General features: G+C 41.9%; 1 protein-coding gene across 4 annotated transcripts in view; it reads left to right on the plus strand.

The window, feature by feature from the left end:
- Positions 1-18,311, plus strand: part of LOC139445663 (endophilin-A3-like) — a 53,806-nt gene extending 35,495 nt beyond the window's left edge. Inside the window, exons 7-12 of one of the 4 annotated variants that reach the window (XM_071226965.1) lie at positions 3,411-3,445; positions 7,647-7,747; positions 9,355-9,458; positions 10,288-10,454; positions 12,078-12,107; positions 15,834-18,311. In XM_071226965.1, coding sequence (XP_071083066.1) covers positions 3,411-3,445; positions 7,647-7,747; positions 9,355-9,458; positions 10,288-10,454; positions 12,078-12,107; positions 15,834-16,030 — 634 coding nt within the window. In that variant the 3' untranslated portion in view covers positions 16,031-18,311. Of the gene's footprint in view, positions 1-3,410; positions 3,446-7,646; positions 7,748-9,354; positions 9,459-10,287; positions 10,455-11,194; positions 11,231-12,077; positions 12,108-15,833 lie in introns of all 4 variants that reach the window. The other 3 variants (XM_071226892.1, XM_071227040.1, XM_071227111.1) reach the window with 3 other exon arrangements.
- Positions 18,312-25,454: the final 7,143 nt, after the last annotated feature.

A 25,454-nucleotide genomic window follows, 5' to 3' on the forward strand; every position in this document is an offset into this window, starting at 1 on the left:
GAAACACAGAAAATTTACCAATAACTGTTGTTGTTGTTTTTATAATGGAAAAAAAAACACGAAATGTGTAGCAGATTTTATGATGATGCAATGCCTGGGAACCAAACCTATTTTTCAGTGTGTATAATGTGCATTCAGTGTCAGATTTTCCAGCTATTTGACATGCTGTCAGTCTTTGGTGTAAGTTCTTCTCTTGGACTTCTGTATCATTCATCCCTTGTCATTCAGCTTCTCAACAAGGTTGACAAACCCCAACCTTAATCCTCATGTTTCCTTCCTGATGACACTTTTCAAGCTACAAACCCAAACCTTCTTTCAACCTCATGCTTTTTCCTAACCACATGTTATCCTTCATTTTCCCTGTTCCTTATGTCATGCTACTTCCCTGATGACTCACGTTTTCAAACCCCAATCAGCAAGGTCATGCTACTTCCCTGATGACTCACGTTTTCAAACCCCAATCAGCCACGTCATGCTACTTCCCTGATGACTCACGTTTTCAAACCCCAATCAGCAAGGTTATGCTACTTCCCTGATGACTCACGTTTTCAAACCCCAATCACCCACTTCATGCTACTTCCCTGATGACTCATGTTGTCAAACCCCAATCAGCAAGGTCATGCTACTTCCCTGATGACTCATGTTATCAAACCCCAATCAGCAAGGTCATGCTCCTCTTCTGACATTTAGTCTGACCCTAGTCTGTCGACTTCCCAAGAAGTTTTCATACCCTGATCTGTCACCTCATGTTACTTCACAATGACACATGTTGTCATGTCCTTTTATATCATTTATTTCAGGGGGCATGGGTGGCCAAGTCACCGCTATTCGCTATGTCAGGAACTTAAAAATTTGGGTTCGAATCCCTGTTCGCCCCGATTATTTTTCTAGGTTTGTCAGCACCACACCCATGGGATTCACAAAAGTGGTACATGTCTAAGACCTGCATCACTTCAGGCTTTCCTCCATCACAAAGCTGACACGCTGTGATATAACTGGAATACTGTTCAATGCGGCGTTAAACCGAACTCACCCACTCACTCATGCTACTTAACAATGACGCATGTTGTCAAACCCAAATCAGTCTTCTGATGCTATTTCCCTTTTGATTATTATGTCCCTCCATTTTCTCTTTTCCTCTCCAAAACCTCCACCTCCTGCTACTTCCCTCATGACACATTTCCACCTTCCCAATCTGCCAGCTCATGCTACTTCCCTAATGACACATGTTCCTACCCTACAGGAGGTAAGACTCTGACAGTTGCTGTCAAACACATGGTTTACAGCTAAGTATTTTTACTTCTCAGCTCACAACACTGACTGCTCTGCTGCTTCAACTTCTAGTGCTGGTTAGCGGTGGAATTTCTCTTACAGTTTTTAACAGTCATACCATGAAAAGACCCCATTCGTTACACTTTTCCAAACAATTTTGAATAAAAGAAAAAGTGTTATTATCCATGTCGAAAACTACAAATTCAAACTTTTAAGTTCATATGACCTTTAAGAAGAAATCAAATATTTTCTGCATTTTTCCCATTCTGAATTAGGAGACATCCTTAAACATTTGTTGATGGCGAAATACTAAAGAGAATTCCATATCTTACTAACATTTAACAGGTGGTTGTGATATAATAACTTAACCAGTAGAAGAGATGCTATCCATTTAACATGTTTTTCTCCATGCTTCCCACTGTAGGCTATAGTTATCTAATAGCTCTAGACAGTAAACAGTGCATGATCTCAACAGATTGTGTGACAGGTGGAACCTCTCGTATTCCACAGGAGAGCATTTGGCGATGGCATGTAATGACGCTCACGTAACATATATACCTGTCAGTTTGGCTTGCATCAGCAGGTGTTGGGTAGCTCACCTTGTCCCTAAACATTAGTCTGTACAGTTGGCATTGTCATGGAAACCATGCTACTAGTGGATACATATGACACAAAATGGTTTGTTTTGCATGATTGTATCCATTGCACAATTGAGATTCCTCTATAACATATGCACCCACAGTTTACTCTAACACTTGACTGGTTCTTGTTCTGGTGAATGGTTCTGAGTATATTTGTATGTAGCCTTTTGACAAATCTATTTAGCTGTCAGTGAATATTTCTGAGTGAAGTCAACCGAAGAAGGTACTTCCTCTTCTGACCATACTCATGTATGCCTAAAGGGTGCTTGGTGTGGTCAAGGGCTCCATTCCACAGTGGTTCTAGTGCTACGGTTGTTAAAGTTGTTGGATATAGCCATAGGTCCACAACTGAAACTCCCTTGCTTAAACATTTCATTATCATATCGTTATCGGATACATATTTGATATTTCCCCTACTTATCCTTGTGCATATGGTACCTACACTGGTTCCTATACTATAACATGGATATATCATAGTGCTGCTACTCCTACTTTATCTGTATCATAGCAACAGTGGTCATATAGAATTGTGGATTGAGGGTTCCTTGTTTTTAGGTGTCAATGTAATTACTTCTATCAATTTTTGTAGGGGAATTAGGGGCTTAACAGTCCGGAAAATGGTTAAATTATTTGCAGAGAGGATTTTACTTGTTGGAGGCAGATATATAAGATGATCGTGGTCACTGCATTGATATCCCTTCAAGGCGATTCCAGGACAAAGTCACGAGTGGTGTACAGGGCAAATGGAGATTGGTTACCACGTCAATGACTGTTGGACAGGAACCAATACAATAACAATACTCAGATCTAATGTGGCACCTTTAGCAGATATCAGCCCTGAGCTGGATTGGGGTGGTAAAAAGATGATATAATTCAGATATAGCTGAGATATAGCTGGCTGGGGTCAAAAACAGTTGTGTCCTTTCACTGCCAAGAAGTGCTAGCCATGGGTTTGAATCCCAGATTTGCTCCAGTTTTGATCCTTGGTTTGTCAGCACCAAATCCATAATCTTTAGTTTCAACAGATGGTGAAAAGCCTGCATAGCTTTGCTTCCACTTAAGCCGACATGTAGTGATGAGACTGACATTCTGTTAATAGTGGCTCAAGACCCACCCAGACTGACTATTTCACTCACTGGTGTGAATCCAATCCTAGGTTTGCCACTGTCCGGAGCGGCTTGATGTAACTGGAGATAGCGGTTGGAGCTTCCATTGGAAGTGTTTCCTAAGTTCTGATGTATATGCTTGCATGGATTGCTTCTGTTCCTTGAACTGCATGCATGCTATTGGCAGTTCTTAACTCAACCTGTACTCACTTTAGACATATTTACATGAGTGATCACATCATAACATTTGTCCTTCTTACTCCTTTACCATTGTTACTTTACTCAATGATCATTACAGAACGCTGTTTTGTGCTAGTGCTCGATGAACCCAGTGTATAGCATTACCACAGTTGTGAGGTAGACTGCTTAATGGCATATGATTTACTTACACAGGAAGTGACAACAAGGGAGGCTCGCGGGACCATGGTAATAACCTCTCACTTCCTGAATGATAATGATGCATTGTGGTCTGGTTTAGGGTTGTATTACTGCACACTTGAAGCTCCGTGTTCCTCCACACTTAGTGTCCGCCATGTTTTGGGATAGCTAGGGCTTAGTGTTTTGTTTTGGACATTTAGTTACTATTTGCATATCTTTTCTTACATTCCTTTCATGCCTGACATTTAGATTTTATCATCTTTATATTCTTTTTTGAAATTCCGTTTTGCTGTACATTTTTTGTACAATAGTTTTTCCATATAATTTTTTTTCTCTTTGTTACATGAAAACATGATGTTGATAAACAAAACATTTGTGTCAAAGTTTGACAATGGGACAAAAATCGAGGAGGACTGTATGGAGAGAACATTTCAATATTAATTTGTAGCTCACCTGGACCTAAGGTCTTGATGGGCATATATTGAGGCCTGCTCGTTTGTCACTGTCATCTCTTGGCATTTAGGTACACCCTATAATCTGTCAGAACTTCTCCCAAACTGTGGAAGCTCTCCCTTCTTGTCTGTTCAAAGATGGAGAACTAAATTCATTGTTTAGAAAGATAGATTTGTGTGGATTACACATCCATATACTGTTTTTTCATGTGGTGTGGTTATTGGTTATACATAAATGACAAAGCACCCCCTTTGTGGATTCTGAGAAAAATGGTCTTTCTGGAATAAGCTTCCAAGTTGGGTGTAATACCTGATAATACAAGGTACTGGAGGCTGCTTACATATATATGTCCAAAGACTGGTGCTGACCACGTTACCACACATTACAGTAGTTGTATTCTGTTCCAGGTTTACCATACAGAAACATCCATGATTGAAATAAGAAGCAACATTTGTCTATTTTATGAAAAATGTTTTGTCTTTTAAGGTGTGTCATTAGCCTGGCAGATCCCAGGATCCAATTCCACTTTGGCAACTTATCTAAAGATCAATTATAGTAATTGCTAGAATTAGTTTCTCTATCTCTTCTCCTTCCCACTTAGTACGCTTTCATGGATGTACATCTGTGATTGGATGTTGGTTTCACTTGAAATTCCTTACTTCCGAGGCTTTGATAAAACCAGATTTGACCTTTGTGTAGTATGTCAGTGTCATGGCTGAACACATTGGTTCCGTTCAAGCCACTGCGTGAGCTACAGTGCCATGGCTGTATATTTTCTACAAACTATGGTTTATTAATGGTGCATGAATAATTTCCCACGTTGACCTTTTACCAAGTCTCCTGACCTTTCTATCTTACCACTTGTGTGGTAGCTGATATACTGTCCCGAGATCTCACTTAGGGATGGAATATCTTCAATTTATGTGGATGCATGATTTGGTTCAAGTATATTTTTATTCGGTCGAGGGGCAATTTCGATTTTCACGGTGTGATTATAGTTTCATGGAATTGGTTGAAACACAGGTTCTTCAATTTCAATTTGCATGACTCATATGGTAATAATGGTTACGGTCTCAGTTTATATTCAAGTTTGCTGATCTACTCCTCTTCAAGCCAGCCAGTAATGTAATGAGAGTGATATGCTCACACTGCCTGGTAGACATTGTTATGACATCAGTATAGGAGAAATGGATATTCTTGACTGACAAACATTCCCGAGATGGTTTGATTTAGCCATAAGAGTAAGGATAGTTTTCTTTCAAGCAAGTTATTTCCTGAATATAATAATATTGAATGGCTTCCATGTTCATCCCCTTGAGAACTATGATTGTGTAAGTTGTGTGTGGTAGTTTGGTCTGATTTGTTGGTCTGGAAGCTGTGTTGGACAGACAGTCGGCACCACACTGTCAACTCTGTTGAATTCACTGTTTTAGTTTTAACACAGGTTGACAGATAAACACTATTTCCATTTTAATTTGACTTATTTCTTTGCATGCTCCCTGACAGCTGGAGGTAGTATATTCATTCATTCATTCTACTCATCATTCTACTCATCATTCTACTCATCATTCTACTCATTCTACGCATTCATTGTTACATTCATTCATCCAGCATGCCGCCACACTGTAGTAACACATGCATGTCTGGTCGATGGTGTGTGGTTCTGTATGTGTTTAGGTTACGGCTATGACAATAGTTTTATAAGATACCAAAGCTATGCACACAGGCATTGGGGATATTACAGTCTGATCTTTAAATATGTGATGAAAAGGATGCTTGAAGTATTTTGATAGAAATGTTTTGGTCTGTGGTTGTAAAATACGCCAAGCATTGAGGACAGCATGTCTTCAAGTACAGGTGTTAGGGCTCAAAAGGAGGGTGAAATGGGCATTCATTCTAGATAATGTTGAAATAACATCAAGACTTGAATGTTCAGGGTTCTACTTTTACAAGAAACCGATGCCTTACAAATCATAATCTATCAACTTTGAAGTCTGGAATGGATATCTGATTTTGTTAAAATGCTTAAATGACAGGAGGTAACTGTTAAAGGCTTGTGTTAGACCAGTGTAGTGTTTGTGACACAGAGTGTGTGGATCTGGTGCCCCTGTGCTTTGTGATTGTGTTGATTGTGGCCTTCATCCTGACATATCATGCTCATATCGACCTGTACAAGATGGCCGGCCTGCCTGTGGTATATCCTGCTATATCATCATGGCCATGCTGCTTCATATATATAGCATACTAATTCATACTAAGGCCAGGCCTTTTCTTCTGAGGGAACTTAAGACAAGGAAAAATATTGGTCTGGCCTGAGTAATAATACTGAATATTGAGTCCCAAATCTGCCTCAGTTGGGGATCCAGTTGTCACAATTTGGTGATGTCACCCTGCTCATTGTGTCATTGTAGTCCTGTTACCGTGGACTGTTTGTTCACACCATCAGCAGTTGTTTTGTCTGGTGGAACACTCAAGTTACTTACAGGCTGCTTATATTAGCTGTAATGTTCCATGCAAAGGCATCAACTAATATTAACCTGGCCACATAAGAGTAAGATATAAGTTCAGTTCACTATGGCTTCTGTATGTTTAAATCAAATCAAATAAAATACAAGGAAGAGGATTTGTGGATGTCAACTTCTTTATTATGTGGAACACTGAGGAGTGAACACTGAGGAGTGAGGAACACTCCTTTATCAGGTGATATCAGGGCATATACTCCAAAACGTTGTGTTCCTCATAACAAAGAGGGGTGGTCGGTAGCCTAGTGGTTAAAGCGTTCGCTCGTCACGCCGAAGACCCGGGTTCGAATCCCGACATGGGTACAATGTGTGAAGCCCATTTCTGGTGTCCCCCGCTGTGATATTGCTGGAATATTGCTAAAAGCGGCGTAAAACCAAACTTACTCACTCACTCACTCACTCACTCACTCACTCACTCAACAAAGAAGTTGAGATCCATAAATTCTTTTCCTTGTGTGTATTCACTTCTGAATGTTTTTCAAAGACTTAAAATAAAAAAGTACATCAGCATTTTGTTGGAAAACGATATCAATACTTGAATATATATATCGGTAGAGGAGCACCATCTTGATTTCAGTAACCCTCAGCTTTTGATAGAATCTAACAAAGCAAAGTTGCATTTTATTATCTTAGTAATTCATTGAATCTATTAAATGCCAACCCTCTGCCAAACTCAAGATGTAGTGATAACAGGAGACAGTGTAATAACACATGTAGTACTAGTAACATGCTCAAGCGACATCGTTACATTGACCCAAATTACAAAAGTGTAACGTGTCTGTTTGTTCACAATTAGTTCTATGTTGAATCCTATATAAAGTCAAGAAGAAAGTATGCCACAGGTTGAGAAATAAGGATAATTGTGTATCCAGTATCACCAGTCATCATCAGGTTGTGCCTCGGACATCCAGTGCTTTCTGTGTTGGCTAGTGAGTGATGTATGGTGGTGGTGTTTTGTCTCTACTGATGGTGTGCCAAGACGTCATCAACTTGGAACCTAATTTCACTTTGTCTTTTCACTATCCGATAAATACATGAAGTAGCAGCAATACAAATACTCATACATGTATAGTTCTGTTTGGTCAAGAAACACTTTCTATACTATAAAAGGAAAGCAATGTTTATGTATATATGTATATTAGCATTTTTATTTATGTATTTTCTTCACAGTTTGCCATGATTTATGTTCTTTGTTTTGTGCAATTCATTTTCCAGACCACAATCCAGTTGATTTTTTTGGAAAGAAAATGGTGATTATGTTTGTCCTTGCCTAGGTTCCAACATAACAGATGAAGAGCTCCGTTTTGCGGAAGACAAGTTTGAAGAGTCAAAAGCCATTGCAGAAACCTCTATGTACAATGTGTTGGAAAATGAGGTTGGTTTGCCCAGCATGTGGATTGAAGTTATTGAACATATGTTGATTTTTTTCTTTGTTGACACCATCACAACATGTTGATGGTAGCACTGTTCAGTTACCACCCCAAGGGGAGTACAGCATGAGGAGTTGGCACTTGTCCTGTAATCCTTACTAAACTGCCCAATAGTTAAGGTATCCAAAGGACAAGTAGAAAGTTGTCCTTTTCAAGGGTTTTACGATATGTTTTCATTATAAGGATTAGTGGACTAAAACTGTTAGTTTCTATCGCTGGGAGTATGGGTTAAAGGTTTATTCTATGCCGGGTGTAAGGGGTGACTTAATGCATGGGGGTGATCAGGCTCGGAGACTTGGTTGATTGCATTTCATCATACCCTGATGGCGTGAAACGTTGCTGACAATATCGATCACTGGATTTTCTGACCTGGACTTGGTTATTTACAAGCTGCTGTCATATAGCTGATGTATGCTTAGTGCAGTGTTAAACAAGAAACAAACGGTTTCTCTGCATTTCACCTAACAGGATCTGCAGTCATCATATTTTTGGTGATTATTCCCTTAAGAGATATGGTTTTCATCTGTGACAGTATGAGAACATTTTATTTGTTCGACCTTTTGATACCAGAATATATCCCCTGTGGCTGGTCATCGGTTTGAATCTGTAATCAATCTGGATTATTATCCTGTTTCATCACCTTGGATTTCCTCCCATGTTAAACTGACACACTGTTGTATAACTGAAATACTGTTTAAGGTGGTGTTATCCTAACTCAGTCATTCACTGACCCGTGAAGATCCAGGTTAGAATATACTTTGTGAAATATTTATATCAATACTATTGGGTATGAACCCGTAAGATCCGGTTTAGAATAGATCTTCAGCAACCCATGCTTGCTGTGAAAAGCGACTATGCTTGTCTTAAGAGGATCGGGTGGTCAGGCTCGCCAACTTGGTTGATGCATGTCATCATATCCCAAATGCGTGCATCCATGCTCATGATTTCAATCACTGGATTGCCTTGTCAAGACTCCATTATTTACAGACCACCGTCATATAGCTGGAATATTGCTGAGTGCGGCATTAAACAACAAACAAACAAATGAACAGTCATTCACTGGTAGTGTTACTCACTCGCCCACAAATATATGCATCAATACCACACATTTGAGTATTGTGTTTGGCTTTTGTGTTTGTGTACACTGTAATGGGACATGGGTTGCCCAGTGGTCTAAAGTTTGGCAGAGTGCTGTGCAGGGCTGCATCCCTCAGCTATCAGGATCTGTTCTACGGTTTGAGGGGGTGGTGGGGTAGCCTAGTGGTTAAGGTGTTCGCTTGTCACACCGAAGACCAGAGTTCGATTCCTCATGGGTATAATGCGTGAAGCCCATTCTAGTGTCCCTCACCGTGATATTGCTGGAATAATGTTAAGATCTGCTTATGTTAACCACTCACCTTGATCAGTTCCTCTGTCGGCACTATTCCCATGCCACCAAGGCAGTAAGTATGTACAACCTGCACCACTGTGGCTTTTGTCCCACATCCTACAGACACTGTGATATAATGGAAACTGAGTTCTACCCAGCTGACCCAGGGACTGGCTGTTGCAGGTGGAGCAGATTGCCCAGATGGAGACATTTGTGGAAGCGCAGTTAGACTACCATAATCAGGCCATGGAGTCGCTACAGTCTCTGCTGGAGATCATCAAGGACAAGTGAGTATGGGGTCTCCAGTCAGTAAATGCAGCAACCTTTCATTACCAATATCACCTAAAAAAATCTGCAGGGTCTAAGATAATCTGTTTGACTAACAGGGCCTTTTCCACAAATTGATCTTAGAGCTACAAATGTTGGAATACATTGAGAAAATGTGGAAGTTGTGTTTGTCTTCCTGCTAGGACTGCATTATCCGCCACGAAGTGTAAGGGGGATATTGGAATGGGTGCTGTCCTTCCATCCGTCATGTTTCATTTCCAGAGCAGAACTCAAAGATCATGAGAGATATCTTAACCAAACTTGGCACATTGATAGGTCTAGAGGTGAACTGGTGCCTTTTGAAATTTTGGGATTTTTTTCCATGGAAATGACTTTAACTGAAATGGCAGTATTGGTGGGGGATATAAGTATTTCCTGCTTGTTGAATATGGGCCTTGTTATCACATTGAGAATGAGCTCTTAAGAGGCAGTTGGTTGTCAATTTAGGGATAATATTTTTGTGCAGATTCTATACTGGTGCTTACTGTTCCTAGTGTCCAAAGCCAGACTTACTATATGTAGGACACCCTGACATCCCAGGTGTGGATAAATCAATACTAAAACAGCAGACAGTGCCTGTCAGTGGCTGCACTGGAGAAGCTGGACTGGAGTTGCCTCCCTTTGGTCATGTGTTAGAATCCCATATCTTCCACAATTAGGATCCTTAGCCTCTTAACCCCATGCCTGAACTCATCGTCTTTATCAAAGATGTAAGTGCCATGGCCTGTGTTACATTGTGCTGTCCTCCCACACAAACTGACATGCTGTAATAAGACCATGTGTGTACAGACGGAGCGAGGCAGCCAGCAAGCCACGAGGAGAGCACATACCAAAACGAGTGTCCTCCTTCAGGAGAAGCGAGTCTCCCTCCTCCTCCATGTTTGATACGACCAAGAATGATAACTACGATGGCAACTCAGGGAGCTACAACTTCTCTTCGAATTTCAACCAAACAGGTAGGTTCACAATTAACTTAGTATCATTAAACTGTTTCCTAAATAACAAAGCAGTCTATGAGATTAATCTTTGATATATTTGATAGAATAGTTTTGAAGATAGGAGAAAGTCCCCTAAGCTTGTCATTTAAGGCGACTGAAATGTTGATTAGATGTCCACAATGGTTGGTTAGAGTTCATACTTGACAATTCTGAAGATTATTTCCATGTGTTACCAAGACTGATTGTGTCCTTACACATCAGGGCAGTGGGGTAGTCTTGTGGTTGAAGCGTTCACTCATTACACCTAGACCTGGGCGCCGTTGTACAAAGCGATCTTAGCACTAAGGTGATCGTGACTCCTATACCTTAACATAGACTTATGACATTCGTAGCGCTATGGTTGTTTTGTACAACTGCAACCTGGGTTCAATTCCCCACATGGGTACAATGTGTGAAGCCCATTTCTGGTGTCCCCGGCTGTGATATTGCTGGAATACTGCTTAAAGCAGTGTAAACCCACTCCTGTCCCAGTGTGAAGCCCATTTCTGGTGTCCCCCGCCGTGATATTGCTGGAATATTGCTAAAAGCGGCGTAAAACCGAACTCACCCACCCACCACTCCTGTCACACATAACAACGTGGACCAATGTAACACCATGCCCCCACCAGCCCACACGTCATACAGCTGTGGTACAGCTGACGGTGGTGACAACTCCCTCGTACCCTACTCAACTCTTTATCTCTGTCCATGCTAACCAGGTTATGAAGGCTTCGATGCCTTTGATGAGTTTGAAGGTGAGTTTAGCCGGTAGCATCCATGTCCCACTCCTGCATGTGGCCGACTTTTGTAGTACAGTGTTGTTCTTATGTCATAGTTAGCACGCCAACAGTGTTGTTGCTGCTGTTGTTACAGACGATGCAGATTATGCTGTCATCTACATGCATGTACCTACTACAAGACTTGCATGACAGAGCTTGTAGTGACCTTTTTTTGAGGCTTCTCATTGAAAAAGGCCCGTAGATAACTTGCTGATTGAAAAAATATTTTTCCTTAATATTGTACAACAAAACACTGGAATATCAATTAGGTTTTTTTTTAACTTCAGTGAAGTAGTACAATCTGTCTGGAATAATTGTTTAACAGTCGATTAGAAAATCCATAGGAGTGTCATTGTACACAGAGGCAACACTGTTCGTTTGACCCAGGTCGACCTGTAGACTACAGTGTTGTCGTTGAGATAATTTTCCTATAACTAATTTGGTAAAGGTTTTCATAAGGTTTTTTATGCCTTTCTTTTTTAAACTTTTTCTCATTCCATTCATATGAAATGATATAAAATATGCACACAATTGTTTGTTCTTGTTCAAGCAGCTATTTAGCACATGCAGAAGGTGAATTATCTGCCCGCATCTTCTCCAGGCCATATACATATGTAGTAATGGTATTGTGACTTCATGGTATAAAACAACCAGGTCTTATAAAGACACCGTGAAATCCTGGTAATATGACCTGTCCCATTTCCAGTGAAGGTGTCATGATGGAACTCTCCAGGTTCTGTAGTAATCATCAGTATGACCCTTTGTGTGCATGTGATGTTGATACATGTTCATTATAAACAACCCACCATAACTCTACCTGTAGAAAAACCCAGAGGATTCCATGTCATCGAGTGTAAGTTTATACAGTCTTGCCTAGAAAACTCAGCAACAGTAACTGTGTCTTCGCTTGCTTTACTCTGATAACATAACGAGACTAGCTGTGTCCCTGCCCGTAGGATCTGTCAGCCAGTGAACGTCCATCCTTCCATCATCTGTCTCAGAGCTACAAGGACGTTATCTTTGATTATTTCTGTCTTTGCAAAGACATTTCTTGACTGTTTTATCCATGAGACCAGTGAAGATGAGGACCTGAATAGATCACAACCCCATTGACTTAAATGGCATATTTTTAAACTTATCCTATCTCACACTACGCATTTATTCCTTCTTCTATCGATCTTATGTGGGTTGCATCAGGAACAGACTGTTGAACTGGCACAGTAGGGATGTCATCTGTAAGAAAAATATCAGAAACATGGTGATGTAAGGTGATATGCCGGAGGTGGTTTGACCTTCATTACAGAAGAGAGGACAGCCGGCTTGGTTGACTTCTTAGACTTCTTTTGGGGGGGGGGGGGGGGGGGGGGGGCGCGTCGGGGGTCGGATAGCCTAGTGGTTAAAGTGTTCGCCTCTTCACCCTGATATTTTGAGTGCTGGTTAATTTCCTGCCTGTGGTATTGTTGTCGATAAACAATGAAGGATTCTCACGTAACATGGGCACACAGGCAACAATACTTGTTAGTACTGCAACGGCCGCGACAATGACAGCATAAGTCATGAGGGTCCGAAGTAGAAAAGGTAGTTCTACACTCATGACAGGCCAGGCAAGGTTTCTTATCTGTACACATCTTCCTTCAAACATTAACATAAAGTCCATACAATGTTGGAGGGAAATCCAGCATAACCAACTAAAATGTATTCTCTGAATTCTGTGTCTCCATAGTATGGCAGTGAGAATGATGTGGCAGCAGCATTCATGTGATCAGATCGTGTAGGTCATTATGCGTGGAAGGACAGTGTGTGGCCCCTTTGTTTGGGAGGTGACCATGGGAATGCTGGGATATGTTGGGATGATTGTTTTAGAAGCTGGAAACTTTGTTCAAGCGCATTTCCACATAGAATTGAAAGGAAGAAGAAATGCATAGTGTGAGATAGGCTAAGTATATAAATATACATTTTAATGTAACATTTACAATTTCTTTAATGACTACTATTATGCTTAGCTGGTTATAATTGATCATGAAGATTAACACAAACTAGTTTTCATCATGAGGGAATATTTAACAACAAAATCTACATTAAGGTACCGGTACATATGTTAGCATATATTAATTTTTTCTCAGATTCAAGAATAGGAGTAGTAAAATTGTTATGAGTACTCATGTTTTGCTTGCCTGTCAAGTAATGATTCTATTTTCTTTGCATTCATTTTATTTTCTCTCTGCATTGTTTTCCCATCTATGGCCCATAAGGCTAAATTTGAGTCTCAGATTAGTGTTCCAGACACCATTGATCATGGTGTCTCCATGGTAGGTATGCAGTGTTTTGTCAAGTCTGCATGCGTAGACCAGTAGAAATTCTTCCATTTTGGTGTACTAGTTACGTATTATTGCAGTAAAGTTTATCTCCCGTCTATATTGTGTGCCATCCCACCTTGTCAAGTGTTGTTATACAAGAGGTCACTCCTAGGGGTCAGCTGGTGATGTAGTCTGCACTGTTACCTGTGATCTCCAGATCAAGTGTTTGGTCTAATAAGCATGCTGTGCACTCTGTCATACTGGGGCTTTTTCTCAATCAATTCTCAAGACAAATGTAATTTTGTTGTCAAGTGCTTGTTGTAAGTGGCACCAAACTGTCTGATATTTGTTCTGAATTCAAATGTATCTCTTTGAGAATCAACTGTTGCTTGTAATTATGTCCTGACTCTTCATCACGCTGTAAGATCCCCGTCATTTCCTCAACAGACTTGGAAACATCATGCACATGCCTTCATACCTCTGCCCACCAACCTTTCTTTGTCACAGTCTCAGATGATATCAGAGTAAAACAAACTTGCTCTTCCTTCACTCTTGCAAGCTTGCTGTCTGTGCTATTTGCATGGTGTGCACATCACTCTTTGATTAAGAAGACAGAGTTGACTCATTGATATCAAATTTCGTCATCCTCCTATGGGCCATTTGGGTACCGGTGCTAGTGCTTGCTTGGTGAAGGTACCAGCACCTGTACCAAAATGTTCCATAGAAAACTGGTTGAAATCCATAAGTCAGCTGTTCATAATGCCACTTCTAAACTGCCAATTGAAGATATTCTTTTCTATTTGCTTCTATCATTGGTGTCATTAGGCATTGGAAGTAGAATTGTTTAGTTCCTCAAATATAATAATGCTGTCAAGAAATAAGAAGGTAAATTCCTGGTGGAAATACTTGTTTATTTCAAAGTTATGTAAGAAATCACACATCATACACTAGAAGGGTGTTTCTGGATCTGGTTATGCACAGATTTGTACCTCACCTGACTGAAATTTAAAAAAAAATTAATGTTCTCATGTGTCATTTTTGCCCTTTATTTCTGCATGTTTGATTATGAAATGTCATATGCAGAAATTACATGTGCAGAATAACATGATATGATATGACATATTTTGAACCCAACTCGGGTGTCTCTCAAATTCCAATCTTTGAACATGGCAGCCATTATTTCAGGTTAGCTACAGCCTTTTGAGGCTCAATTTGTTTTTCATCATCTGCCACAGAATATTGAAGTCATGTTACCTGGAACCAAACAATTCTGTTTTCAGAGACACCTATTATCAAATATTCATCAATAACATTTCACACCTGTCTACATTATTACGTTCGCTAATCACAGAGCATTATACTAGGTACTTACTCATGGTGTTGGATTAGTACAGGTGTATGTCAACTTTATATTGGACCTCTTGTGTAACAATGTTTGGTGAGGTGGAGTGGGACGAACTGTTGAGTAACACTGATGGTTGAGTCAGTGACACTAGTTCTCATTCGTGTGTAGCATGGTCACCATATCTTTGATATTCAGGCCACCCAGGAGAGACGTTTTCAGTGGCAGAATTTGAAATGTGTTTATTATATTTCAACCTGAATATTTAGTTTGATCACATTAAAATGTACTGCATGACATTGTTCTCAGGTTAAACAGCAGCTTACGATTTTACATTTTTATGGTCACAAAACTTTACCATTCACTGCCTGTTTGTATTGCTGATAAGATGTTACGTCTGACTGTGGTCCAGTGAAGATCTGGGTTAACATTGGTCTCTAGCAACCCGTGCTTGTCACAAGAGACGACTAATGGGATCAGGTTGTCATGCTCAGGTGGTCACACTTGTTGACATGGTTAAAGGGCAAGGAAAGTGCAACAAATGATTGCGATTTGTTTTGTAAATATTAATTTCACTAGGTACATTTAGAGAGAGAAAAATTCCTAATATTCATAGAAAGTATTTAAGTGTCCAAGTGAAAGTGATGAAATCACACGCTTCGTAATTGGCATCAAAACACAGACCTGTTTTTTGGGCGTGGCCTCAAGCTACCGGCGCAGCAGTGACAACTGTTTTCATTGGCTGTTACGTTTGGCAAGTACATGTGATTAAGTATACCCTAAGGTATTAAAATCTGCAAAGCTGCTATGTTGACTTTATTGTCGTTTCCCAATTGTGTAGACAGATGGATTGTGTGGTCTGGACTTAATTATTTACAAGCCGCTGGAATATGGCTGAGTGCAGCATTCAGCAACAAACAATATCTTATTTGTGTTGTAGGCCCATCACGTTCCCAGCCATGTGCGGAGGCCATGTACGACTTCATCCCAGAGAATGAAGGAGAGCTTGGCTTCAGCGAAGGACAAGTCATCACCCTGCTGACACAAATAGATGAAAACTGGTACGAAGGATCTGTTGATGGACGGACAGGATTTTTCCCAGTAAACTACGTTGAAGTGCGTACACCACTGCCCTAACTCTGCATTCCAGAGTGGGTTGTCTCCCTTGACTCAACTTGCCACCTCCAGACAGATCGAGAACCATGTGACCAAAGTTTTCTTGATTGTCTGTTTAATTGAAAACATGTTGTGTGCGACAGTTTATTGATAGTATGGTGCAAATATATATGAACAGTTCTAAACTGTTGATATGTTTATATTATGACAATACCTACCATCCAAGTCACTTGTATTATAGAATTCTCTCACACTGGTTTAGTACAAAAGGGATTAACATATCACTAAAATACCTGGGGATGAAATCTCCCAGCATTCCTGGTGGTTGAAGTTGAGGGAAGGGAGATAACTTACTAACATCAGACTCTCAAGGTCTCAAGGACCCAGCTAGGATCATCCTTTCTATTCAACTTAGTATTGAACTAGACTGTACACAGATTGGCCTCGTAGGCTTATATTGTCTCGTATGTACCAACTAGTTAGGACAATATGATGTTTGGGCGGATGTATAGCTTCCCTTTACCAACATACTTGGTGCTATACCCTCTGCTTTTAATATCAACTGGATGTGGATTGAGGTATTCGCTATATAGCAGTGGTCATTGTTAAATACGGTTCTGTTTCTAGAAACCTCAGATTATCTGTTGATTTTAACATTTGACATGTTATTGTATTTTTACAGTGAGAATGAACATCTTGTAAACAACATTGATTTCCTGTATTATTTATGTTGAATCATAATCAAATGTATTGAGTGTGAAAGACCCATTTGTTTTAATCCTTTTTACAACTTTGGTTCGATGGTTAGATGTGAAATGTCCTGCACCAATGATTTCATCTGTCATCTTCAGTCACACATACAAATCTTTCTTTCTGAGTTTGTTTCCATGCAAACGTCCATTCATAATTCAGTCATGCAACATCATCATTTAATGACTGCATGTTAAAATTACCTCAACACAACTCTTCTGGTAGTTTTCTATCACAATACAAGAAACAGTTGACTTTGGCCTGCATAAGTTACCTCCCTTTGTTCAGGCCCTATGAACCTTAAATGCACTTTTTGGGTGTCCCAGTATATATATGTCTACATTTCAGACTGACCATTGACTTTGTAACTACCAGTATCTATGGCTATGAGTGAAAAACTACATTTGCAATTATAGAATGTATTTTTATTTTCTTAAATTTTCTGTCTTGATTAATTCGAAGCATTTTTGTAGGTAACTGGTTTACCTAGCGTTCCTGTACATATTCTGTTACTGTTCTCCAGCTAGATCCACTGTTCCATGAAGAGTGCTGCCCCCAACAACTCCCACTTCACCTCCCCTGTAAATGATCTGATTAAACTTGCTGGAATGTCCCTTGAGCTGCAATACATCAATTATTTGGTCTTAATGAAAGCTATTTGAACTTTCACAAATTTCCTGTGGATCTGTAAGTAGAAACTACTGACGTATTTCAGACATTAACTTGTCATTTTGTGAAAGAAGTAAAGTCATTCCAGGGATCTTTTGATAGGTTGAAAGTCGTGTGTGTCCTTACTCAGTAATATTCAGCCATATTCATACCTGTCCAAAGTGAGTCCTTTTGTTTTATTTAAAGCATAAAGAGCAGGTAACTGATTTGTTGCCGTGGTAATAAATGATCTTGTCACCAAACACAGTGAGTTTATGCCACCACACGGTCCAGCATGCTGAGGGTTCACAATGAAGTACAACATTCTTGAGACAAGCAGGTCAAACAGCCCTACTCTATGGAAAGTTCTTTCAATTTCAATTCACAACTCAATGAATAAGAAGTATGTTTCTGAACCCTTAATACAGACTGTACTCCACATTGTCACTGAGCTCAAACCTTGGTAGATACTTGAAGGGGTGCACATAGGAAAATGAGACATCGTCTCTATTTAGTTTGGGACATTATTACCTGATGGTAATATGTCATTGTATTTGACTCAGCAAACAAACTTGCAAAGACATGACCAAGCTTATATGCCTGCCCTTTGATTGAGTATGTTATGAACATGACTGGTGGTATAAACAGTACTGCAGGAAGTAGTGTTTGGTCCTGTTCCTGCTCCTGTGGGGTTGAAGTATTCATCACAGGAAGCCCTGTGTGTGTGTGTGCACACAATGTTAGTATGGCTGTAGATGCTGGATGTGGCTGCTTACAGCGGGGACCAACCATTTCATATTCTTGGGGGGGGGGCACATATTTGTTGGAGATAATGTTTTCTCGGTCACTGCTTCAAGACGTAATATTTATTTTTTTGTTAACATTACTATCTCGTTAGGTCTTTTTTTTTTTTCGTTGTGTGTCAAAGCTTAGACAAAATTGATACTATTCCTGCATTTTCTGGAACTTTTGAAATCCCAGTTCTCCCCCCTGGAAGTGAAATGGTCAATCCCTCAGGCACCATGTAGGAAGTGAGAGTGAGAGATGGCTTCAGCATACACAGATTGGTTGAGTTTAGAAATCTTGTTGATGTTATTACACATGTTATCAGTTGTTATTTACATGAACTGTTTCTGTCAAATGGAGCACTGGTAAATCTCTACATAATCCATAGGCTTTAAACACTTTATGTATATTATGCCAAATATATTAACTGGTAAGCGCATACATTTGTGTTATTTCCTTCATTAAAACAGGGCCATCTTTCTTAGGTTGACCGTACTTCCCAAAAATTGTAACAAAATGACAATCTAGCTCAACAATTTTATTGTAAATAGAATCTGTGTATATAGCCTCACTTATCAACGTCATAAGGCTTACAACTTAAATCAGATAATGTCTACAGATAATGAATGGCATAGAGGTTCCACTTCTATATGAGCTCAAACACTCTGTATTTGTTTTGGTATTATTCCCAGTCGTGGTCCATGCGGAGAATGAAAATTAAGAACTGACTACTGAGATAGTGACTGGTATGGTTAATTGGCGAGAGATTTTTCTGTGTTGTGAATTCTGTGAAGATCACTAATCAGGGATCCTGAGCCAATGGTTAAGTATCTTAAAGGCTTGTAGCATTTTCAAACATTTCGGGTGTGCTCTTATGTGTTATCACTTCCTGGTTAATTTCTATCCCTGTTGCTATGTACGACACATGTACTGTACCTGTGATCGACTTGTACCACACCTGAAGTGTACCTGTGATCTACCTGTAGCTCACCTGTACCTGTGTTCTGTCTGAGCTGTGATCTGAGGTTGTAACATGTGGTTGCTGGCAGCCATTATGGTATACCACTCCCTGGCAACATAGCGTTGTATGATTGTATCACCCACACTATACAGGCTTGTAGCAATCCTCTCATTATGCAATCACATATGTATAGGTATACATCGCCTTTTTTGTTAATTGTCTTATTGACACAAATATTTATGCTGATAATTTTTTTGTGCTGATTTGTTTTGGAAGAGCTCTCTTTGACATGCAACAGATGTACTGAACCATTAGGGGCACCTGTTGATAGCATGGTTATGTGTTCCTTGATTACATGAGTGTGGGTATGTTGAGAGATGCATGGTGAGCTGCATTACCATGACCCCCTAACCAGCTCATAAACATTCATATTGGAGGGTTTTACATGGAACTTTGAATTTATGACATAGTCTCTTGAAACACCTGGATATCAATTTCTCTGATTAAAAAATGTTAAAAAATAACTTGTGTTCTTTATCTGTTTTCAAAATGTTGCATGTCGTGACAGTTGTTGTATGTCGAGGGTTGACACAGCTTTCCAGAGGACTCCCCCTGGCTGAAACTCTGAATCTAACCCGGGATTGATGAAATGGTAACTTTACATGGACGTATGGGTGACCAGGAGATGTCTTATCGGGGCTTAATTCTCGAGTTCACCCCATCATGTGATAGTGTAGAGCCTTTCAGAATATTTGATTTCATCTAAGCACCAAAAATCAGATAATGTGAAGGTGTCCAGGCCTGGAGGAGATTCCTGTGCGTCCACTTCCCAACTGCAATATTCTTCAATCAACAAGTACCTGACAACACCTTCAAACAGGACAACTACATGTTATCCCTTTGACATGATTTGGAACAACAGATTGTACAAAATATTTAAATTGTGGATATTTGACAAAGTGCTGGGGACAGCAGAAATTGGCTTCACATATTGCACCCACATGGGGGATCAAACTGCGAGCACTCTAACCACGAGGCTACCTCACTGACCCTCCTGATTGTGTCATTGTACCCTGTAGACGTGTGCCACCTCCATAGTACATCTCAGTTAATGGGCAGGCGTAAGAGGAAGACAATGAAAACAAAGTTTTACAAACAGTGGACAAAATGAAATCCCAAGCAAACCTAAGTGTTGGATAAGTTGGGTTGGATGAGGCAACAGGAAACTAGTCTCACTGAAGCAGATAATGCTGATTGAGGTAGTATGTAATGTAGCATGTTATTAGTATGAAACCTGAGAGAAATATTTAATGTTTCATGAGTTGCATAGTCGACTGATTAATGCTAGGCGGAGCTGAGGGATTTGTACTGTTGTTAGATTCATTTGAATATCATGTCTGATTGAGGATGTGAAAAGGATCAGCCTGTCGGAAGTAGGTCATGGGTGGGGCTGTTGTGAAAGGTTCGGTATTTGGTTGTGCAGAGTTTTGTCCCTTGGGAGTGTCAGACACCGATGATGGTGGATTTGATCACCAGATTCACCCTGATTGTTTCTAATTACTCATGTGTTTCACCAAAATGCTAAACCTCTAAGACTTGCATCATTCAGGCCTTTCCTCTTGCAATCTTCTCGAGGTAAGGGAGTTAACTGACTTTAGCTAGGCTGGAATTTCTATGGCCATTCTATGGCCCACCTACTGACCAATAAGAGAAACAAAATGGCGGCGCCTAGTCAAAACAATGCCATCGATAAAAAAGTTATTTATTGTGAAAAACAGGTTTTACTTCACTAAGTGCGTCAAATCACTTGAGCACCTTGATTAAAAACATGAAAAGATTTGTAAAATATCTGTCAAAGCCCAGTTGACAGCACACATGCTCTGCAAATCCTGTAATCGAACAAATTTGGCACAGCAGTTGCCATGTTGCTTATGAACTGGTTGTCGATTTTGTTACGGGATTTTGGTTGGACTATGCATAGATTGGTTAGTCCAGCCTAAATATAACTCCATAATTCCAGTTCAGCTGTGGTGGAAACTGGACTTATAAAATCAGTCAATTAGCTGGTGCCTAAGCCTGTTGGTTGTCTATACCTTTGGCTTGTCCAGTTTTGATACTTGCATTGCAGGTTTCTGTGGTCAATATGCCAACATGCTGGAAATCAAATAAGAATATTATGTTGGTCTAAGGGTAATTTGAAGCACAGAAATACAAACAAAAAGCATATTTTTTTTCAAGCAATAATTTTGTTCAAAGTTTTGCTGGGCCATGTTTTCTTATGTTGGGTTACATAACACAGTGCTTTCTCTCTCGCAGTTCAAAGTATTGAAGAAGAAACGAGGTCAGAATATTTTATGAACAAAAGATTCATATAAGTATCAGTGTTTCAAAATATATTCATTTTGTAGCCTTACACTGCAACGCCATGTTCTCTCGAGACCCTAAGATCATTAACCGCAGCTGTACATGTGTACATACTAGGCACCAACTTACTGTATACTTCCCGAATAATTCAAAGAAAGTGTATCAATATTAATTCTCGGACATTTTATTTTGTTTTTGTTCACAAAATGACATACACAAAATACAGAAAACAATATTAACTATCTACTGACATGTTTTTTAATTCTTCCATGGTAATAGGAATTCACCACCCTTTGTTTTGCAATTTTGGCTTCTTTGCATCATGTAATGAGACCCCCTCCATCATCCCCCCACCCCACCCAACTGTCAGCCGCCTCATTACCCAGACTCCCCGGCTGGTTCTAACATTGATGTTTTGCATTGTTTAGTCCGGCCTGATGAGCTGCTGAACCTGGCCACACCCAGATGGCTGCCGCTTGTCTGCTGCTCGCGCCAATCACACTGGCTCCATTCCTACTGTGGCTTGCACCGTTGTGGGCAGCGACAACTCCATCATCGTTAGCAACTTCATTCCTCATTACATCAGACTAACTCATTAAGATAATTTGCACTACCCAGACATTCTAAATGAGATCATAGATTTTCATCATTTAATCGTTCCCTTATGCGAAATGGTTTGTCTTACTCTGAGTGTAGCAAATATTGGAGGTCAGACGGATGGTTATGAAAATTGATGCAGAAGAATTACTTGTTTTTTAATTTGCTTGCTCCGAGTTGATCGAAAATGGAAATGTTATTTCGTTTTGTGCCAAGATACAGCAGTGACTGCAAAGAGAAATACCGTTCCAAGCTATACAGTTAACTGGTTGAAATCAATTTGCACAAATGAATAAAATCAAATCGTTTCTATGCTGTCTAATTAATAATGCAATTGAAAAATATTGATCTGTAAACTTTTGTGACTAGGGACTGATATGAATATTGATATTATGAGAACATGTATTTGTGATGCGGTCCGGAGTATCTTTTCAATCTGTGCGGAACTGTAATGTCACTTCATTGGTCGTAGCTGCCTCTGCAGCAGCAGCAGCAGCAGCCAACTCCGTCAGCATGAATAACTAATGGCCTCCAGTCAACACCTGTTGGTTGCTATAGCAACTGGTTGTGTACAGGTATTTTGAAGGCTACCTCACAGCCAGGGTTAAATGAGCTAATTACAGTAACGAGGGACTGGCATTAATATTTATAATTCTATCTAAAGAAAGAGGGTTGTTGTGGCAGCCTGCTCATTGAATACACGCATTGGTTGAAGAAGAGGGATAAAACTTGTCACAAATCTCATTATACAGTTGGACGCTGGCAGCAACCCAGATAATTATCGTCTCCTTACAAGAATTAAAAGACGATGTCCAATCCTCCATGAAAATGTTATTTAATTTTATTTAGATCCATTCCGCCTGCAGTTGCTCTGCTTCCTGACATTCATCAAGTACTTGAGCCATGGCTGTAGCTACACAAAACAGTTTCATTTCAATGAGAGTGCGCTATCACAATTCTTCTGTAGTGCTGTGGTATTGTGACCGAACTTCGGGATTATTGTATTGGAAAAAAGGATTAAATATTTTGCTGGTGTTTGAAAACATTTTTTTTGCATTGAATTGTTAGGACATTCAAGTGTGTTGTGGAGATATTGAACTAAACAACCCTAAGTGCCATTGTGTGCAAGTATTGGTCTTGGTGAATTGTTTTTCTTTACTTCTGGAAATTTTCTTGACTGTAAGATAGGGAGGTGGAGGGCCTAACCTAGGAGGGGTAGGGAGGGGTGGTGGTGGGGAGGGGTAACAAGAAGGGGCCTGGCCTAGGAGGGGTAGGGAGGGGTGGTGGGGAGGGGTAACAAGGAGAGGGAGGGTAGGAGGGCCTGACCTAGGAAGGGTAGGGAGGGATGTGGTGTGGAGGGATGGTGGTAGGGAGGGGTAACAAGAAGAGGGAGGGTGGGAGGGCCTGACCTGGGAGGGGTAGGGAGGGGTAACAAGGAGGGGAGGGCCTGACCTAGGAGGGGTAGAGAGGGGTGGTGGTAGGAAGGGGTAACAAGGAGAGGGAGGGTGGGAGGGCCTGACATAGGAGGGTTGGTGGTGGGGAGGGGTAACACTAGGGCCTGACCTAGGAGTGGTAGGGAGGGGTGGTGGTGAGGAGGGGTAACAAGGAGAGGGATGGTGGGATGGCCTGACCTAGGAGGGGTAGGGAGGGGTGGTGGTAGGGAGGGGTAACAAGGAGGGGAGGGCCTGACCTAGGAGGGGTAGGGAGGGGTGGTGGTGGGGAGGGGTAACAAGGAGAGGGAGGGCCTGACCTAGGAGGGGTAGGGAGGGGTGGTGGTAGGGAGGGGTAACAAGGAGAGGGAGGGCCTGATCTAGGAGGGGTAGAGAGGGATGTGGTGGGGAGGGGTGGTGGTGAGGAGGGGTAACAAGGATGGGAGGGCCTGACCTAGGAGGGGTAGGGAGGGGTGGTGGTAGGGAGGGGTAACAAGGAGAGGGAGGGCCTGACCTAGGAGGGGTAGGGAGGGGTGGTGGTAGGGAGGGGTAACAAGGAGAGGGAGGGCCTGATCTAGGAGTGGTAGAGAGGGATGTGGTGGGGAGGGGTGGTGGTGAGGAGGGGTAACAAGGATGGGAGGGCCTGACCTAGGAGGGGTAGAGAGGGATGTGGTGGGGAGGGGTAACAAGGTGAGGGAGGGCCTGACCTAGGAGGGGTGGGGAGCGGTGGTGGTAGGGAGGGGTAACAAGGAGAGGGAGGGCCTGATCTAGGAGGGGTAGGGAGGGGTGGTGGTGGGGAGGGGTAACAAGGAGAGGGAGGGCCTGATCTAGGAGGGGTAGGGAGGGATGTGGTGGGGAGGGGTAACAAGGAGAGGGAGGGCCTGACCTAGGAGTGGTAGGGAGGGATGTGGTGGGGAGGGGTAACAAGGTGAGGGAGGGCCTGACCTAGGAGGGGTAGGGAGGGATGTGGTGGGGAGGGGTAACAAGGAAAGGGAGGGCCTGACCTAGGAGTGGTAGGGAGGGATGTGGTGGGGAGGGGTAACAAGGAGAGGGAGGGCCTGACCTAGGAGTGGTAGGGAGGGGTGGTGGTGGGGAGGGGTAACAAGGAGAGGGAGGGCCTGACCTAGGAGGGGTAGGGAGGGGTAACAAGGAGGGGAGGGCCTGATCTAGGAGGGGTAGGGAGGGATGTGGTGGGGAGGGGTAACAAGGAGAGGGAGGGCCTGACCTAGGAGGGGTAGGGAGGGGTGGTGGTGGGGAGGGGTAACAAGGAAAGGGAGGGCCTGACCTAGGAGGGGTAGGGAGGGATGTGTTGGGGAGGGGTAACAAGGAAAGGGAGGGCCTGACCTAGGAGGGGTAGGGAGGGATGTGGTGGGGAGGGGTAACAAGGAGAGGGAGGGCCTGACCTAGGAGGGGTAGGGAGGGGTGGTGGTGGGGAGGGGTAACAAGGAGGGGAGGGCCTGACCTAGGAGGGGTAGGGAGGGATGTGTTGGGGAGGGGTAACAAGGAAAGGGAGGGCCTGACCTAGGAGGGGTAGAGAGGGATGTGGTGGGGAGGGGTAACAAGGAGAGGGAGGGCCTGACCTAGGAGGGGTAGGGAGGGATGTGGTGGTAGGGAGGGGTAACAAGGAGGGGAGGGCCTGACCTAGGAGGGGTAGGGAGGGATGTGTTGGGGAGGGGTAACAAGGAAAGGGAGGGCCTGACCTAGGAGGGGTAGAGAGGGATGTGGTGGGGAGGGGTAACAAGGAGAGGGAGGGCCTGACCTAGGAGGGGTAGGGAGGGATGTGGTGGTAGGGAGGGGTAACAAGGAGGGGAGGGCCTGACCTAGGAGGGGTAGGGAGGGATGTGTTGGGGAGGGGTAACAAGGAAAGGGAGGGCCTGACCTAGGAGGGGTAGGGAGGGATGTGGTGGGG

This window comes from Haliotis cracherodii, unplaced genomic scaffold (genome assembly GCF_022045235.1).
Source record: "Haliotis cracherodii isolate W230 unplaced genomic scaffold, xgHalCrac1.p SCAF_1, whole genome shotgun sequence".
Classification (NCBI taxonomy): Eukaryota; Metazoa; Mollusca; class Gastropoda; order Lepetellida; family Haliotidae; genus Haliotis; species Haliotis cracherodii.